Source organism: Drosophila eugracilis, unplaced genomic scaffold, assembly GCF_018153835.1.
Source record: "Drosophila eugracilis isolate 14026-0451.02 unplaced genomic scaffold, ASM1815383v1 contig_1722, whole genome shotgun sequence".
In the NCBI taxonomy this organism is placed as follows: Eukaryota; Metazoa; Arthropoda; class Insecta; order Diptera; family Drosophilidae; genus Drosophila; species Drosophila eugracilis.
Genome location: NW_024572558.1, coordinates 137,419 through 157,213, shown reverse-complemented (window position 1 = coordinate 157,213; position 19,795 = coordinate 137,419). Strand labels below are relative to the sequence as shown.

At 41.0% G+C, this 19,795-nt stretch overlaps 1 protein-coding gene across 9 annotated transcripts in view; it reads left to right on the top strand.

Moving 5' to 3' along the window:
- LOC108105577 overlaps positions 1-19,795 on the top strand; it is a 65,180-nt gene that overhangs the window by 7,374 nt on the left and 38,011 nt on the right. For 8 of the 9 annotated variants that reach the window (XR_005993979.1, XR_005993977.1, XR_005993978.1 and 5 more), the window contains exon 2: positions 384-479. Coding sequence is in view for 3 of the 9 variants with exons in the window: in XM_041819657.1 (XP_041675591.1) it covers positions 384-479 (96 nt within the window). In the remaining 6 variants the exon portion in view is untranslated. Of the gene's footprint in view, positions 1-383; positions 480-19,795 lie in introns of those variants that run through there. The other variant, XM_041819661.1, reaches the window with a different exon arrangement.

Sequence of the window (19,795 nt, the reverse complement as noted above, 5' to 3'; positions counted from 1 at the left end):
AATATCTATCGATTTACCAACGATTTTTTATATCGGAGCATTATTTTGCTATTTATGAAGAAATTTAGGTTCTAAGACCTCATGTGGCTTGTGACGTCACTATCAGTTACTCAAAATGCTTTCTCTGACAATAGGTGGCGCCTTGTGAATTTCTACAAGCAAAATTAATATTTTAAAATTGTTTAAAACAGTAACGGGTATCTTATACTTGCGGCACTAGACTACAGCGTTTCCTCTTGTTTAATTTAAAAAAAGATGTTTAAATTCTTTTATGGTTGGTTGGTGGGCATCCTGTTAACATTACATTTAAATTTAATCTACTGAATCTATTCTACTTACGAAAATACGAAAAACGAATTAAAAAAGCTTAAACCTTTTTTCAGGATGCTGAACTACGTTTTCTCAGGCATGGTCATGTACTAAAGGAAATTTTGGAGACTGAGCGCATTTACGTAAATGAAATGAGCTCGATCATAAAGGTAATGAAATATGAACATTCTATTCTATGGCATTCTTTTGTATAATGAAGACCTTTCACTCCGTTGGTTTTACACAAAGTTAATGCATCAAATAATATGGATTCGTATTCTTATTTAATACTATTATTTGTCGAACGTTGATGTACTCTTATCACTAAAAACGAGTTCTTAAGCGCGAAATCCATATATTGCGAACAAAATTATTTAATAGAGAAAAAACGCTATGGGAACATAACTAACTACTACGCAGATATGATAAAATTCTGTATCTCAAGACAGAAGTAGAATACAAAATAAATAATGAAGAGCAGTAAATTTAAAACAAATCACACTAAAGGGTTCTTGCGGCAAAGCATTGTATGTACATCTAGGCAATTAAATGGTTCCAAACTACGTGATGGCGGCGTATTATTTATCTTATCTAGTAATTGTATAATATTATCCCTAAGAAGATTTGGCTAAAAATTGCGCAAAACATAATTTTGCGTTTCACCAGTAAATGTAAATTCAGAGGAAAGAGGAAAGAGGAAACGCTATATTCGAGTGCCGCGACTATAAGATACCCCATTCTGTTTTACATAATTTTAAAATATTCATTTTGCTAGTGGAAATTCACAAGGCGCCACATATTGTCAGAGAAAGCAAGTTGAGTAACTGATGGTTTAAAAATCTTTGGTAAATCGAGAGATATTAGCAGAAATAAGTTATACAAGGTCAAACGAGGGCATTCATAATAATATTATAGACGCCACAGTTTTTCGCGGTTTGTGGGCGTTAGAGTGGACGTGGCCGGATGAAAAATCATGGCAAGTTGCTGTGGTGTATGTGTTGTGTGTCTTAAGTACGTATTCTTAAGCCTAACTTTCTAGCACTAATAGGTCCCAAGAGTTTTGCATTTTCGGTTTCTGGGTTTTGTGGGCGTAACAGTGGGCGTGGGTAGATAGAAGAAAAACAATTCTCATTGGGGCATCATAAAAACATACATGATTAATCCGAACTTTCTATCACGTATAGATACCGAGATATCAGCTTTTCTAAAAAATGCGAAAACCGTCTTTTGAGCTATTGGTGGGTGTGGCCAGATAATAGTATTTTGAAGATTTCTGGGTGCAGCTATCTCAGCAGCTTGGTTTATCTTTTGCATGAAAAGGCTGATGTCATTGTCAATGTCTGAAGGTTCCTGAATTTGTAAATTAACCCCGCTCAGTTGTTCTTGGAATGGTGTATAAGCGTTCATATTAGCTCCTCTGGGAAAGAGTTGCAAGCGCTGCGGTTTTGTCACAGGTGTGGCATGCAGTGTGGCCAGGATAGGAATGTGGTCCGAGGAGAGCTTAGGAGTATTCTTACTTGTAGTCTGTCTATGACGTGACCATAGATTATGAAAAAATAAAGTGTTGTCGGTGTGATCAGGGGTTATATGAATAAACAAGAGGAAACGCTATAGTTGAGTTTCTCGACTATAAGATACCCGTTACTGTCTTACACAATTTTAAAATATTCATTTTGCTAGTGGAAACTCCCAAAGCGCCACCTATTGTCGGAGAAAGCATGTTGAGTAATTTATAGTGACGTCTCTGCCCATGTGAAGCTTTATAATCTACATTTCTTTATAAATCGCAAAAGAATGTTCCGATTTGAAAATTTTTTGATAAATCGATAGATATTCAAAGATATTATGTTTTACACGGTAAAACGAAGACATACACTATAATATAATGGACGCCGAGGTTTTCCGCGGAAAAAAACAACTTACAACTCTTATGGTTACCGAGATATCTGCTTTTCTACAAAATGCGATAACCGTCTTTGCTACGCTTAATAGTGGATGTTGCCGGATAATTCCACCACCATTAGATGCGCTGGCATCTCAAGATTTTACAACTTAATTTCAACTCTCCAGCTCTTATAGTTTCTACGATTTTCGCAATTTTAATTTTCCGTGATCTGTGGGCTTTAGATGCTGAAGTAAACTTGCGCTGCGTAGGGACCTTAAGATTCTTAGCGTTCATACGGACAGACGGACATGTCCCAATCGATTTCGCTATTGTTTCGAAGGTGGTAAACCCTTTTACTCTACAAATAACCAGTAACTACGCTTAAAACATCACTCTATAATACATATTTGATGGATAAAGTCTAATGATCTTCAGAATGGGTGTTGCTATAAGGAAAGGGTGCTAAGACTTTTAGTCTTGTCAACGGTAGAAGATAGTCCTACGAACGATTTCAGATGTTTTAAAATCATTATGCATTTAATACTGAACTGTACATCGAATCGAGTCGCTTGACTTTCGTAGATTTACTGTTAGAGACATTACTGTTATGATCGGAGTTAAATATTGTTTGGTACCGAAAACGCATAATTACTTGCAAAAAAGTCGTATAAGAAAAAATTAAAGAGCTATCGCTGGAGTTGACTTGATGGAGCTTTGATAAAAGCCAAAATGAAACTTATAAGCTGTACCATGGCTAAACGTGGTCGGCAAGCCGATTGCTTGTCATACAAAAATGCTGACACTAGCAGAAAATGCATAACTCACAGTCTGCATATAAAGGCACTAAGGTGACCCGAGAAAGAACCTTGTATAAGTGTGAAATGTCTCCTATATCGTTTTGTTTTGCTTTAATAATTTTATTAACAGTATCTGTGAGCTTATTGATTGTATCATGCGTTTGCGTGTTGATGATTATCAGCCTGTTCTTTGACTCTATCACCGGGACTCGGACATTGTAAGCATTTCAATGTCAAATGAGTCAGGATGACCGCTACCACCTTAAGTGCGGTAGCTAAAAAGTCTAGACTCCGGGCCATCGTATGGTGTACTTTTAATACGGTCAATAAGCTGCTAATATCAGTTTCGACCTCTAGCAATTTTCGCATTTGCGACATTGAGGAAAAAATCGGACAATTCAGCAGTTTCGTCTATCATTGCTGAGTATTCCATTAAACTCCTTCAGTGCTCTTCTGATGATAAAATGGTCCACAGGTACTCAAACGCGCTGCGATGGCTCTCATAAAATTCGACCCCCCCCTTTTTTGACATATGTTTGTTCACCGAGCCATTCTTTCCCTTGAGTATGGACGTAAATGGTCTTGCTATAGAAGTGAAGTCTTTGCCAAAGCTTCGCCAATAACTGGCCAATCCTAGGAAAGATCTAAAGATGAACAAGGTCCAGGGTAGAGTTCTCTAGAATCATAAAAATACCTGGCATTGGGTAACGATCAGCAATGGTCCATTCATTCAGTTTCCTAAAATTAATCTCCAGTCTTTTTATACCCGTTACTCGTAGACTAAAAGGGTAGACTATATTTCTTGAAAAGTATGTAACAGGTAAAAGGAAGCTTTTCCGACCCTATAAAGTATATATATTCTTGATCAGGATCAATAGCGAAGTCGATTGAGCCATGTCCGTCTGTCCGTCTGTCCGTACGTCCGTATGAACGCTGAGATCTTAGAAACGATAAGAGATACAAAGTTGAGAATAACCATGAGGGTTCTTGAGGTCCCTACGCAGCGGTAGTTTATTACAGCATCCTGCCGCGCCCACTCTAACACCTATAAATCGCGAAAAACTAAAATCGCTGAAATTCCAGGAACTATTAGAACTAGAAAGTTGAAATTCATAATGTATAATCTTTAGATGCCAGCGCATCTTATAGTGGTACTATTATGCGTCCACACCCACACATACGACCACCAAGTATGCTTTTTTTGGCAATAGGTGGCGCCCTGTGAATTTTTATTAGCAAAATGAATATTTTAAAATTGTGTAAAATAGTAACGGGAATCGTATAGTCGCGGCACGCGACTACTGGCTACCTAGAAGGGCGAATAATACCGATCTTTGGTAGCTGTTTGATTTTTTTTATTAACAAATTCAGCCGCTCCCATGGGATATATAGCCTACAATAAACTGGTTCGTTACTTTCCGTACGAGTCCTAGCAATGACCGAGGTGTTAAATGGAAGCTCCTCGTTCGAGTTCGAAAACACTTTTCTTCTCTTAAGGATAATTTTCCTAGATTCTGCTTTCACTGACTTTGGGACTACTATTTCATCGACATTTGTGAAATTCACGTTGGGACAGTCGAAGAATTTAAGCTGTTCGCTGACGTTTCCGTGCCTAATTTCGCTGATACGTGAGTCTAATGCCGCTCCCGCCTGCGTTAGCAAATCGAAACCTATAATAGCATCAAAAGTACTTAGAGTATCTAGCAAAAAGAAGGCGGCCTTTAGGCCAAATATATGCATTAAGCATTTGTTTTTTATTTTACTGGAGCCATGTATGGTACTCACAGTGAATGGGGAGTCGACAGGCATTATATGTTTTAACTCCTTTATGGGCTTAACATAATTCTTTACCGCCCCAGTGTCTATCAGAATTTTCATAGTTCGAGTCAAGTGAGTCGTTGTCCTGCTCAATTACATTCAGTGCGCCTTCCATTGCTTCTTACACTGTTGGCCCTTGTGGAAGTAAGTATTCTAATTTCTCTGCTCGACAGCATTGGCATATGTGGCCGCGAACATACTTCGTTCAATACTGGCCTCTGCTTCCCTAGCGAGTGCCAGTGCTGCTGGCAGAACTTTGGGCTGCGCTGGGAACACGACCGCAGTGAGCAGTGTGACTCTTACTGAGTCTAACGATTTTGTTTGTTACAAGGGCTAACTTTCGTTCAACCTCATCATATTTACCTCATACCTCCCCGATTCAAGCCCTTGCCGTAAGTGGTGCAAGGACTTGTTATCTGCGTAAGAGCAGTCTAATCCAGCCAAAAGGCATCAAAATGAAGCACTGTATTTTGCGATACCAGCAGCGCTCATCCCCTATCCCGGTAAATTCTGGAATCGGCTTTACTCTGTGTAACAGTATGTCGCACGCCACTGGTATTGGATTCACAGCTATACTCTGATATGTAAACTACTGTTCCTGCTAATCGTTTCTCTGAACTGTCGAACATCAACAGTGATATTGAGCAACAACAGTAATAATCTCATCCGTGCGTCTGGAAGCCAGGAACAACTTCCCTGCCACAAGCCACACCTATTGTTGTTGATCATTGTGAAAACTTTAACGGTCTTATCAGATCGACAGACCAGATTGTTTACCCTTAGTATTCCTCAAATACCATCACAATATCTCTGTTAGCATCCTAGCTGTACACTTTGATGCGTACTGAGCTATTACGTAATCCTTGACTGCGAAAAAAGTGCCGTTCCATTCGTGACAACTAAGAGAGATCCTATCGTATTGTTATACGTGGTATCCATCATTCTACGCCAGATGACAACATCAAGGAAAGTCTAACCTCAGCTCACCACGGTTCGGCATATCAAAAGACCCAGGATCATTTTTGGCAAAACACAGTTTGTCAACCTAGTCTTTGTCGAACTCGAACCGGCGGCAAAAAATAAAAAAATTCATGAGGTCAAGACTCTTTGTCGGCAACGGGTAGAAGTCGAACTCCCTTATAAAAAGGATGCCAAGCATTTGGGCACACCAAAAATCATTATCAAAAGCTCTCCAACTACGTCAGATGAGGCTTGCATCACGGCTTAGAGGCCGACTGAAAGTATGTTCCCACAGTTAAATGTGTTAACTGTGGCGGCAACCATACAGCTAGCTATAAGGGTTTCGTTGTGTATGAAAAGATTGCTAAACTGCGGAAAAATGTCACATCAAAGCGAAGCATCGTTCCCCGGCAGCTGTCTAGCCCAAGCTACCGGACAAACCATGTGGCTCCTACGCCAACGCTGTTCCCCACAGGTCTCTTTCACTGTGAGGTGAATCAGAGTCAGCTTCGTCATCAAAAAGCACCACCTTGGCAGCAGCAGCAGGTGCCTCAGCAACTGCAAGTTATCCAAAAACAGCGGCGCAGCACCCAGCAATCGATCAACGATTTTCAATGGCAACGTCAAGAGCAAATGTTCTTGCAATCCAATGAAAGACTGTCGGTCCTTGTTGCCCAGTTCGACAAGATCTTCCAAATGATGGTTCGGCTCAGGGTTTCCCTGAAGGTAATTTTGTAACCATGAGTCAAATCGGTCTTAACATTGGTGTGTGGAGTCCTGACGGTCTTGCTAACAAAGCCCTTGATCTATAGCTCTTTGTTCAAAGTCATAATATTGATATTATGGTCCTCAGTGAAATACACTTTTGTTCAATATCGTACTACAACTTGCATGTTTACCAATCCTTTGTTACCAGTCCCAAAGTCTAAGTACAAAGTCCAAATATATATGTGTCTCAGTTATAGTCAAAACCTTCCTTCCCAGGATCCAGTTGACAGCAGTTGAAACAGCGTATCGACAAGCAAGACGAACTTAAAAAGCTACTACATAAAACCAAACCAGAGTACTTTGAGGAAATGCTTCTTAATGTGGGCCAAACCATACGGTTTTAACCTCTGGAAACCTACAAGGAAACTTAAACGACAGCCTCTCAGAAGGAATCCTATTAGGAAAACTGACGGTACTTGGTGCAAATCTGAGTCAGAAATCTCATAAGGTTTTGCTCACTTTCTCTAGAAACGGCTTTAGCCGTTTAACTCGCGAGCTCTGTGAACGTCGAAGATACACTGGCCTTCCTCAACGCTTCTTTGCCGGATGCAGTCCCGACTCAACACATAAGTCCACAGGAAGTAAGCCTCCTCATTCTCCATCCTCCAGCATTCTAGTAAGGCGCCGGGATCCGATGGCATAGCCAGCAGGGTCGCTAAGGCTTTGCCTAAAAAGGGAGTCCTGTTCTTTGTTCTCCTTATCAAATCAATATTACGTATCCACCACTTCCCACCACCTCCCAATGGTAGTGTTGTGAGATATTGATGATACCAAAACCAGAGAAACCGGAGAACCTTGTCGATTTATAAATAATAATAATAATATATTCTTTAAAATATTCGAGAATATATTTCTTAATAGAATAATGGTAGTAATAACCGTTCAAGACGCCATTCCCGACCATCAGATTGGTTTTAGACATCAACATGGGACGCCTGAGCAAGCCCATCTAGTTGTACACCACATTTTTAATGCCTTTGAGAATAAGCAATACAGCACTGCTATCTTTCTCGACGTTAAGGAAGCTTTCATTCGCGTTTGGCATGACGGCTTGCTGTATAAGTTGAAATTTCTTCTCCCGACTGGCCAATTCCTTTTACTTAAGTCATATTTACTGGATCGACGTTTTATCGATCGACGTTGAGGTAAGAAGGGTGAGTTCAAGCGTAAGAACTGTTCACGCTGGAGTTCCACAGATCTGCCATGTCTTAATCAGACAAACACACTCCTGCCCACCTACGCCGATGACGAGATGATCAGTATTGAAGCATCAAGGAATCACTCAAAGAATTTTCTGGACTTATAAGGCAAGTGGACTAACAGGTGGAACATAGCTATTAATAGAAGGAAGGAAGTCAACACTGCTTTTTTAGTCTGAGCATGCAGTCCCTCCTTGAGGTTAAACTTCACGATGTTATTCCACAATCATCACAGGCGCAGTACTTAGGTCTTATACTGGATAAGCGACTCACGTGGAAACATAATATTCAGAAAATAGTAGCAACTTGTCGATCTAAGCTTAGGAAACTCAACTGGTTGCTTAAGCCAACCAGCAAGCTTTGTCTTGGTAACAAAGTGCTACTCTATAAATAGATTGTGGTGCCCTCGGTGTTGTACTGTATCCAATAATGGAGCATGGCTCCAGACTCTAACGTCATGAAAGTACAAAGAGTTCAAGACCGGGCATTGCGGATGGTAAGTCAAGAACGAAGCTTTAGCAAGTGTCCTCCTCATTCCCTCTGTTACGGAACAGATAAACAGGCACACGAGTCGGTACAACAATCGACTTGCAGCTCACACCAACCACTTAGCTTCTTCCCTGGCTAACTCAAGACTTAAACGACGTCTAAAGCGAAGGCACCCTGCTAATCTCTGGACTAGAGGACGCCATGTTACTCGAGTCCTAAAACAATAATTCTGAATAATTTCCATCCTGTTACGTATTCTTGTTATTTGTTAAAGTTAATATTATGCCCAATGTATTATACCCATTAAGTTGACTGATCGACCTTCAATAAATGTATTTATTGGTTTAACAAAAAAAAAATTAATTCCACAATAAGCATTTGTTACTGTTGAGCCATTGCGACCTGAACCAAAGCTTCTATGTTGGCTGCGTTCATAATGTCTATGTCTTCTTCCTGTACCTGTGGTGGTTGATACCCTTGGAGCTCTTGGTTCCACTTTTCTTCGCTTTAATTTTAAATTTCGCGTTTAACCTGCCTATATGGGCCCTGAAAGCTATAAGGCTACTCTATTGTCAACATTAAACACTTAGTGCCAAATATTTGATTTGGCTGACATTCATTTATGTTTGGAATTTTATATATTTATTATTTATTTTATATAATATGTGTATTTATGGCTTAAATTAATTTGGCTCTGCAGTTTTAAAATAATAATATATATATTTAAGACGAATATCCGGGCTTTTGGCATCCGAGTATTAAGCATTTTTGTTTATTATTTGAAGGCGGTAGAGCAAATATTTTTAATTCACAAAACAAATCACACCTGCTTTAGGAATGCTTAAATAATTTTTTAAAAAATTTCGTCTGTTTATATAACGTTCTAGTTTATTATACCCGTTACTCGTACATTAAAAGGTTAATAAATTTTGATTAGATTTTTTTTTGTTATTTGGTACACTCTCACATTACAAGGAACCCTTTTTTAATTACAAGTTATTTTGCGAGCTCGGCGATTTTTGCTATGAAATAGGATCAAAGGTTTGGATTTTGGCCAAAACAACACCCACAATATGCCCAGCCACCATATTCACCGTTTGGCCCATGTACTTTTCTTGTTCCCAAAACGAAGATAATCGAAAAATTTGAAAATTTGAAATTTGAAAGTCACCTTACTTTAACACCGTATAACTTCTAAAAGGTTTCGATATGAAAATTTGAAATAAATTAAGTCACCACAACACGTATATTAGATACGTTGAAAAGTACGTAACAGGTAAAACGAATCGATTCCGACCCTATAAAGTATATATATTCTTGATCAGGATCAACAGCGTAGTCGATTGAGCCATGTCCGTCTCTGTCCGTCCGTCTGTCCGCCCGCTCGTCCGTCTGTCCGTATGAACGATGAGATCTCAGGAACTATAACAGATACAAAATTGAGATTAGGCATGAAGATTCTTGAGGTCCCTACGCAGCGCAAGTTTATTACAGCACAAATCGTTGAAATCTCAGGAACTATTAGAGCTAGAAAGTCAGTATGTATAATCTTTAGATGCCAGCGCATCTTATGTTGGAACCCGGAAATCCAAAAATGCAAAAATCTCGGAACCTATAAGAGCTAGAAAGTTAGGCTTAAGATTTTAGAGATACCACTGCAACTTGTCACGAGTTTTCATCCGTGGCGTCTATAATATTATTATGAATGCCGTCGTATGACCTTGAATAACTTATTTCTGTTAATATCTATTGATTTACAAAAGATTTTTTTAATCGGAACATTATTTCGCTATTTATAAAGAAATTTAGGTTATAAGGCCTTATATGGTTTGTGACGTCACTATCAGTTACTCAACATGCTTTTTTTTGGCAATAGGTGGCGCCCTGTGAATTTCCATTAGCAAAATGAATATTTTAAAATTGTGTAAAACAGTAACGGGTATCTTATAGTCGCGGCCCTCGACTATAGCGTTTCCTCTTGTTTTTTTTGTGTAGGTGCTTGTTGTTATTTTTTTGCAAATTTGAAGCTGCATTTGAAGCCTGGTTAAACGTGGCCGGCAAGCCGACCGCTTGTCATACAAAAATGCTGACACTAGCAGAAAATGCATAACTCACCATGCCAAGAATCAGGCTGTGCCCCTATCGGCGTCTTATGCTGAGTTTTCACATAAAGGCATTAGTGTGAGCCAAGAAACGACCACGATTTTAACCGACTTATGAGTTACTCCTTAAATATGTTAACTTGAAAGCCTAAAAGAATGAACATACATATTAACAAAATCTTACTTTGAGCAAATTAAATTATTCTATTTGAATTACTAACAAAAATATTATAAATACGGACAAATAACTCTAAAAATTATTACGGTCAGCAGCTAACAATTATGTTTTAGTTATAATTGATCGAAACATTCTCAGGGTTCGGGTCTGATGGGTCAAGGCATTTACCTTTGCAGAGAGAATTAAAAAGAGCTTAAGTACCAAAATTATTTTTGGACCGAATTAGTTTTTTCTTTAACATCAGGAATTTAATTATAATAATAATAAAAATAATAATTTAATCGCTTGAAGATTTGGGTTTGAAATCAATACGAATACAACGGAAATGTCCTCGATGAACGTTTTCGTAAAGAAGGAAAAACGTTTCTTATTTGAAATTCTTATAAAATTTGACCAAACTTCGGGTTGACGGACAACTGTTGTGTACAAAATGGATAAAGGCAATGCTGATGGTATTCATAATTCAAATACAGTAACCACTATTTATTCTACCTATAGCAAACTACTTAACAGTTTGGATTACCCGTTACTGTTTTTCATAATTTTAAAACATTAATTTTGCTAGTGGTAATGGACAAAGTGCAACCTTTTGTTAAAAAACATGTTTACTAACTGATGGGGACGTCACTGTCCATGTGAGGCTTTATAATCTACATTTCTTCATAAATAGCGACACATTTTTCCGATTTGAAAAATCTTTGGTAAATCGATAGATATTGACAAGACAATTTTATACAAGGTCAAACCAAGAAAGACTTTATAATATTATGGACAACCCCAGTTTTCCGCAGTTTGTGGACTCATGTCGAGCTGCAGTTGCATCTCTGAACTTTTTTATAGTTCCCGAGAATTTTGAATTTTTGATTTTCCGCGTTTTTTGATCGGTTAGAGTGGGTGTATCCAGATGGTGTAAAAATATGCACTTGGAGCTTCATAAAAAACGACATCCCTTATCTATCTCTTATAGTTACCGAGATATTAGCCTTTCTTGAAAAAGCGAAATTCGTCTTTCGAGCTTGTTTGGCCTAGAAGTGGGCGTGGAACCATCTTGAGATCCACTGGCATCACAAGATTATACATACTTATTCCCAACTTTCTAGCTCTAACAGTTCCTAAGATTACAGTGATTTTAGTTTTCCATGATTTGTGCCCGTTAGAGTGTGGGTGACAGGATGCTGAAATAAACTTACGCTGCACAGGAACCTCAAGAATCTGCTTGATTAATCTCAACTCATACGGACAAACGGACTGACGGACATGGCTTTATCGACTGCGCTATTGATACTGATGAAGAATAAATATACTTTATAGGGTCGGTGTCTGTATCTCTATTGAAATCAATCCTTTGGACTGTATTATGTCTTGACCTTAAATATTGATTTTCTTATTTGTTTGGATATCATAACAGATATCAGAATTTTCCTTTAGCTGAGATATACTGTCAATACTATGTCTGCGCCAGTATCTATTAAAAATACAAGTTTTTTATTTATCTTTACATTGAAATATTTTTAAAATAAGATTGATGGTATGAACCGCATAATTTCCAACTGCTGAATATCTGAGGGTTGTTGAGAGTTTCCCTGATTGTTCTGGGCTTCTCTAACGTTTTTGTTTCGGCCTCGGTTAATATTGTTGTTTCCATTTTCTCGACCTCTACGGTAATTGTTGTTTTGATTACCGTAATTATTATTTTAGTTATTTCCTTTGTTTTGGTAATAACCATTACCTCTACCACGATAGTTACCACAAGTGTTACTCTTCCCTCTTTTAGAGTTCATCACAGTATTCACACTACCAGTAAGTTATGTACTAGAATGTTTGCACTAACGGCAGCATCCATGGTTGTGAAAATACCAGACTCCAAGACAGTTTTAACACTTTCGTGACTAGTTTTACTAATCATTGTGTTAATGGCTTCCGTAGTGCTAAGCATGTCAGCATTTTCAGATGGTATGCCTTGGTCAATATAAGCAGCTTCAAGAAGCTTTCGCAGATTTTCTAATTCAATTGTGAACTGAGTGGCTGTTTTGCCTTTCTGCGTTAAAGTGTATGGCTTTTTGCAATTATTTCATCTATTGTGGTTTTATTTTTTATTTTATTGAGGGTTGTGCCCGTTATTTTTGATTTAATCAACTCCACGGCAATTTCCTCATAAGTTTCCTTTGTTAGGTTGACCGGTCTTAATGCCGTTAAGAATTTTTCAAGCGGGTCTTTCTTTCTGTAAAATTCTGGGACTGCTTGTGCAATTTCCGTAATATATGCCCTACGGGCAGCGGCTGTGTCAACCATTATAAGACTGCTTTCAGCACTTTCTCATCTTTCTTCATCTCTGGAATTCATTGTGATAACAGAAGGGTTTGTAAGATTTGTTAAATCTTCTTTTAATTGAATATCCTCAGTCCGAGTTTAGGAGTTTTCACCGACTTCCAACTTTACAGGTGTGTTCAAAATAGACGGCAAAGTTAACTTTAAATTATGCTTTTCTTTTACTCTTTGGAAATTATTTTTTAGTTAATACATCAATAATCGAGCTTCGTTAAAGCTGCCGACTAATGTTAAGGCGTGCCTATTACCTGCATCTGTATGCGTTTGTCTATTTTGTGTTAGACATATATACGCTATTTCAAATCTCGTTTTAAAATTTTAGATCCGCTCAGCAAGTTCTGGCTATTCCATAATAATGACAAGTTGCTTTGCTTTTCTATTTTTTTTCATACGAAAGTTTAGTTTTTTCCTTATAGTATATAGCTATTTTATTATCTATTATCTCTATATGATTTTTAATATTTTTGTTTTTATTTATTTATTTTATTTGGTCTCTTATAATTATTATAATATTATGAAATAAGCCAAATTTGATTAATCATTCTTGTGTTGTGCTGTGCAAATTTAAATTTTGTCCAAGTCATTTGCTCGGCTCATGATTCTTTTCTTGTAGCATCTATTGTGCAGGTTATATAACTTCCAAAAGCAATTCGCACACCTCATAACAAGAATGATTATTATACCCATTACTCGTAGAGTAAAAGGATATACTAGATTCGTTGAAAAGTATGTAACAGGTAGAAGGAAGCGTTCCGACCCTATAAAGTATATATATTCTTGATCAGGAACAAAAACGAAGTCGATTGAGCCATGTACGCCTGTCTGAGATCTCAGAAACTATAAGAGGACCTATAACTACCAAGATATCTCGATAACTATAAGAGATAGAAAGTTCGAATTAAGCATGTAGGTTTTATGATGCTTCCGATCAAGCCACGCTTACTCTAACGCTTAAAAAACCTAAAACCAAAAATGCAAAAACTTGGAAACTATAAAAGCTAAAATGTTTTGCTTAAGAATGCGTATTTAGGAGATGCCATAGCAACTTGCCACGAGGTTTCATCCGTCCACGCCCACTCTAACGCCCACAAACCGGAAACGGTGGCGTCTATAATATAATTATGAATGCCTTCGTTTGACCTTGAATAACATATTTTTGTCAATATCTATCGATTTCCCAAAGATATTTCAAATGGGTACATTATTTATTCAGAAACTTAAGTTATTATGCCTCATATGGGCAACGTCACTATCAGTTACTCAACATGATTTCTCCGACAATAGGTGGCGCCTTGGGAGTTTCCACTAGCAAAATGAATATTTTAAAATTGTGTAAAATAGTAACGGATATCTTATAGTCGCGGCACTCGACCATAGCGTTTTCTCTTGTCAATAATGTATTTGTTAAATTTAAGTCTATGTTGGTTGATTTAACTTTAGTTATAACGTTAGCAGCGTAATCCACTGCATTTACGTCTACTAGTCCCATTTTGAAATTTTTTTCAGAATTATAACTTGATTCTATTAGAAAATCTTCTGAAGATATACTTGTAAAGTTGTGTCCCTTGTATTTGACTAGCAAAGGGTCATTGTAAGAGGGGTCCCAGGCAACGCAAAACTCAAAAGACAAATTCACAAAAATTCACGTTTATTAATATATGACATATGCAAATACCGCCATGCGTTAGATGCAACGTGCGCGTTCCCTTGCTTGCCGAAGACGACTGCCTTCGCCCTCTTCCCGCTTTCGTTCTCGCTCCCACGCATCGTCCCAAAGTGCGAGAGCGATCAGTTGATTGCTCTCCGCTCCGCGCTCCCAGCTTCCAGCACACTGGGACAAGCAGCAAACTTAACATGCCGCCCGCCAATGCTAGACCTAGCATGAGAAACCTTCGCTTGTCCGGTCCATCCTGGTTGTGGGGAAAAATCTAGTATGGGAAAATAAACAAGAAGTGTGCGCAAGAAAAAAGTTAATCGGCCTTGCTTGGTTTCGAGTGCCGAATTACCAGCTCAGTGAAATGATGGCAACTTAGGAGTATTATCGGATGCCTCATATGGCAAGATAAAATGCCGTAGTCGTAGACAAGATCGGCGACAAGCTCAAAAGCTCACTTCACGCAGGTAGCCGTTTACTATATCTTACTGCAGCCAAATCTATTGGGAACGATTCCCGCTGCACGATGCGCACTATAGACCCTAATGCAAAGTCAAGCTCTTCAATGCTCTTCAATCATCTTGCCGACAGCATTGTGCCTGAACCGCAACGCATAGGCTGTGACTCGTACAGCCCGGCTGAAAGTAGAAAATCTGCCAACGAACGACGGAAGCGGGACTGCGTGGTGAACTCGTACTTTGGCCGCCTTCGCCTCTTGTGCGGCATCGTTGGTGTTGACCTGCTCGAACTCCATAGAAGGCCAGTGTAAGCCACTCAGGGCCTCGCCATTGTAAGCCAAAGCCCTTCAATTCACCCGGAGACAGTCCCCTTGTCGCACAGTCCGCTGGATTCTCAGCCGTGCCCACATGCCTCCATTGCGAGGGCGAAGAATGATCCAACATGACCCTGTTGGCCACGAACGTCTTCCACCTAGTGATGTCTCCGTACAGCCAGTGTAAAAGGATTGTGGCATCCGCCCAGTAGAAGAAGGGCCTTGTGGGAGTCACCCTTGACTTCGCGGCCAACAGTGAGCTTATAGCACGCTCCGTCCACTCACTCTAGCCTTAGGTAGACCGTGGCCGCATAAGATGTCGTCACAGAACGTGAAGCTGAGCTGACACTATACATCCAGGGGAATAATGAATCCATCGGTCTATGCTTATGTCGTCGACCATCAGCAACCCGTTTCGAAACGTTCGCCACCGTTCTACGAGGGCGTCCGGAACATCGTCGTCCCACTCCAGCGCCGACTGAGTGCCATCCGCATGCACTTTCTTTGCCATGGTTACCTCCTTTAAGATCAGCTTTCCCACGACGATGACTGGTGCGATGAGACCCAGTGGATCGAACGCCCTAGCTATGCTCGATAGAATCATCCGTTTGGTGAACCTATCTGGAATCTCAAAATTGACCTGAAATTTAAAACAGTCCTTATTCGGGAGCCAATACAACCCTCACGCCTTGATGGGATCTGTAGTGTCCCAGTTTAAAGGAGTCCGGCTGCTGAAGCTCCGCAGGAATCGAGAGCAAAAGACTGGACTCGTTGCTAGACCATTTCCGCAACTCTATGCATTTTATTGCCCCCGATACTTGTGCACGCTTATCCCTTGCCTCCTCCAACGTGTGACCTCCGGAAAGAATGTCATCCACATATATTTCGCTCATCAACACCTCTTCCGCCTTGGGAAACGAACGGCGCTCGTCCTTCGCCAACTGCTGGATGACCCTGATGGCCATGAATAGTGCAGACGCCGTACCAAAGGTTAACGTTGACAAGGCGGAAACGCTGATGGACCCATCCGCCGCCCGCCATACACACATCTATACAACGATACATCTTCTGGATATCCGCTGCAAAAACGAAACGATATTTCCGCCAATTCAGTATGACGTGCGACATGTCGTTCTAAAGGGCAGGCCCAGTCCACAACACGTCGTTTAGAGATCTTCCGTTGCTAGTCCTTGCGGAGGCGCCGAAAACGATTCTTTGTTTAAACGACTGCGGCTCCTTCTTAAAGACCGCATGATGCGGCATCACGCAGGAAGCCACATGGCTACCCGTAGAAGTTCCAACTGCAAGAACCTATTCAGCGCCATCTGATGCGATCTTCCCAAAACCATAGTTGGATCAATTTAAGTTTCGAAGGGCAACCGTACCACGAAACGGCCATCCGATCGACGAATATGGGTCTCCTTAAAAAAGGCTTCGCACCAGAGGTCCCCCTCCGATGTTAAAGAACGGTCCACAACGGCCTCCACTTCGCAGAAACGCTTGAGCAATGCCTCGGTGTCCAAAAGCACCCGATGACACCGTACCTTGGTCGCTTCCCGCACTCCGTCCGCCAAACCAGATAGGATCCACCCAAAGTGAGTGTTCTAAGCTATAGGCTCGCCGGGCAGCCCGATCCTGGTGTCCGGCAACATGCTTTGCGCCAACAGGTCCACACCCCCGATGATGTTGACTCGCTTCGATCGTGAGAAGTTCGGATCCGCCAGCGGGGGGCCCTCGTATATAGTCCCAACGCTGAGTCATGAAGCTGCGGCCCGGAAGACAGGAAGTAACCAAACTGAGGACATAAGCGGAAAAGTTAAGGTTAACATTACTACGGATCTCAAAATTTACAGTATATTTGCACCGACGACCGCCCCCAAGACCCATCCCAAAAATAGATGTTCGGGTGCCAAATCACTTCAGATGCAAGGACTGTACCACGTGCTCCGAGACAATGGTTGCCTCCGATCCTTGGTCGACTAGAGCGTTTATGACAGCGTGCAGTCCGTTGACCGGGTTCCGCACGGGGATACGAGCAGTGGCGAGAAGGACATTTCTCGAAGACAGATCCGATGACGTTGCTGAATAGCATCCGTAAGATGCGCCGGGGTTCTGGTCTGTCGTTGGCTGCCTGCGCTGTTGAGATACGCTCTCCTGTCTGCAGGTGCACTAGGAGTCGGCGCCACATGTTGCGGCGGCACACCGCTAGGCGACTGGCTATGAGCCAAAACAGGGAAATGCAACAATGTGTGATGACGCTGGCCACAAACTTGACAGCCCTTATTACTCGTGCAGCGCGAAAGGGCATGCGCCTTACTTAGACAATTGATGCATAATTTAGCCCTACTTACTATGTCCTTCCTCTGGTAGCAGTCTAGGGCCAAAAACGTTGAGCAACGACGCAGGATATGGTCGCTGCCGCAGTGGTAACAGGCACCGCTAGGGCGCCTAGCGTGCTCCTGTGCACTGTGCACTCGCACTTGTTTGGTAGGGTCTGAAGGTCCTAGGCCAGCAGCGAAGTCAAACGACGAGCCTCGGTTCTCAATCGCATCCATTACAACCAGCCGATCATTTAAAAATGACTCCAACTCTCTGTAGGATGCAACTGTGGAACAACTTCCCTGAAGGTGCTCCCAAGCGTTGTGGGTCTCCTTTGGTAGCCTCGATGCTACGTAGTGTGCCAGCCAGAGCTGCGATTCCCCGTCCAAGGCTTGAGCGGAGCGGAATGCAGCCAGACAAACATTGACCGTGCTTAACATCGACCGTATTAACTATGTGTTGTCCCTATTTAGCTAAGGCAAAGCGTAGATGGCATTCATGTGGTGGGCGAAAACGAGGCGAGGATTGTTGTACCTCTTGATCAACAATCCCCAAGCCACCGAATAGTTCCCTTCCGTGAGCTGCATCTGACGGATGTCATTATCGCCGTCCCTCGGCAGCGAATCCTTGAGAAAGTGAAATTTCGGCACACTACTCAGATTGGCGTTGTTGTGGATTAGGCTCGTGAAGGAATCATAATAGCCTGGCCAATCGACACACGCGCCGGATAACTTCGGAACCGACATCTGGGGCATGTTCAGCCGCACTTACGCATCGGCGCCCCCAGACGGCGCTCAAACCTCTGGTCCAAGTTTGTACAAATCCTCCGCGAAAGCGCAATAGGCATCCATGTACCGCTCCTCCAACTCCGACTGGAAATCTTTCGTGGCATAGGCCGACACAGAAAATCCTTCCAGTTTCACGATCGCTGAATCCGTCTCCCTAAATGCGCTTCGTAACTCCTCAACTTGTTCCAGCCGTTTCTTCAGGTAAATCCTCGTTTTCCTCGATTGCGAATCATTTTTAAAATTTTGCAACAGGGATTTCACGGACTGAAATCGATTCGCCTGCAAGCTAACCAACTGCTTCAAAGTAGGAGCATCCGATTTCGCTTTTATGTTGACCAGTGTAAAACCGAACTTCGCGCGCAACTCACCACCCCAAATAATAATTTAATAGAAAAACTCAGTAAATTTTATTTCGCACACAACTTTTTTACTTACTCAGTTATGTATACAGGAATCCACCCCAAGACGAAGCGTCGTCTTACGCCTATGTATCGCAGTTCTCCTCTTCCGTGATTCGCAGAACCGCCGAGCTGTAGTCTTGGTGCAGCTGCGATTCCGTTATGCACAAGAATCCAGCAAAAAAAAACGAAGAAAACGTCCAGAAAGGTCCAGAAACTTCCGTAGCTGCGTCTATGTATCGCCGTTTTCTTTCTTCTTCACTTTTCGCGGTATGCAGAGCCGACTTGCAAACTTAAAGCAGTTGCGATCTAACGGCGCTTATTTACACAGAATTCAGAATTTTCGATTATGTTTGCGATTGCAGCTCCCCTCATGGGCCACCATGTAAAGTTTTGTCCTCTTGTATTTGACTAGCAAAGGGTCATTGTAAGAGGGGTCCCAGGCAACGCAAAACATAAAAGACAAATTCACAAAAATTCACTTTTATTAAAAAATATAATATATGCAAATAGCGTCCCGCGTTAGATGCAACATGCGCGTTCTCTCAGTTGTCGAAGACGACTGCCTTTACCCTCTTCCCGCTTTCGTTCGCGCTCCCACGCATCGTGGGACTCAACAAAGTGCTAGAGCGATCAGCTGATTGCTTTCCGCTCCCCGCTCGTAGCTTCCAGCACACTGGGACAAGCAGCAAACTTAACATACTTATTGCATTACTGTCCATAAAATAGAACAGTTTCCTTGCCTATGGCTTGAATTTAATTAATTTTTTTGGCTCCTAATAAAACTGACTAAACTGAAAACTCATATTTCCTTTTTTCATTTCAAAATTTTAAATTTAACATATGAATCACTTCTTTTTACCTGTTACTCGTAGAGTAAAAGGGTATACTGGATTCGTTGAAAAGTATGTAAAAGATAGAAGGAAGCGATTCCGATCCTATAAAGTATCATATATATTTTCTTGATCAGGATCAACAGCGAAGTCGATTGAGCCATGTCTGTCTGTCCGTCCGTCCGTCATACGGACGGC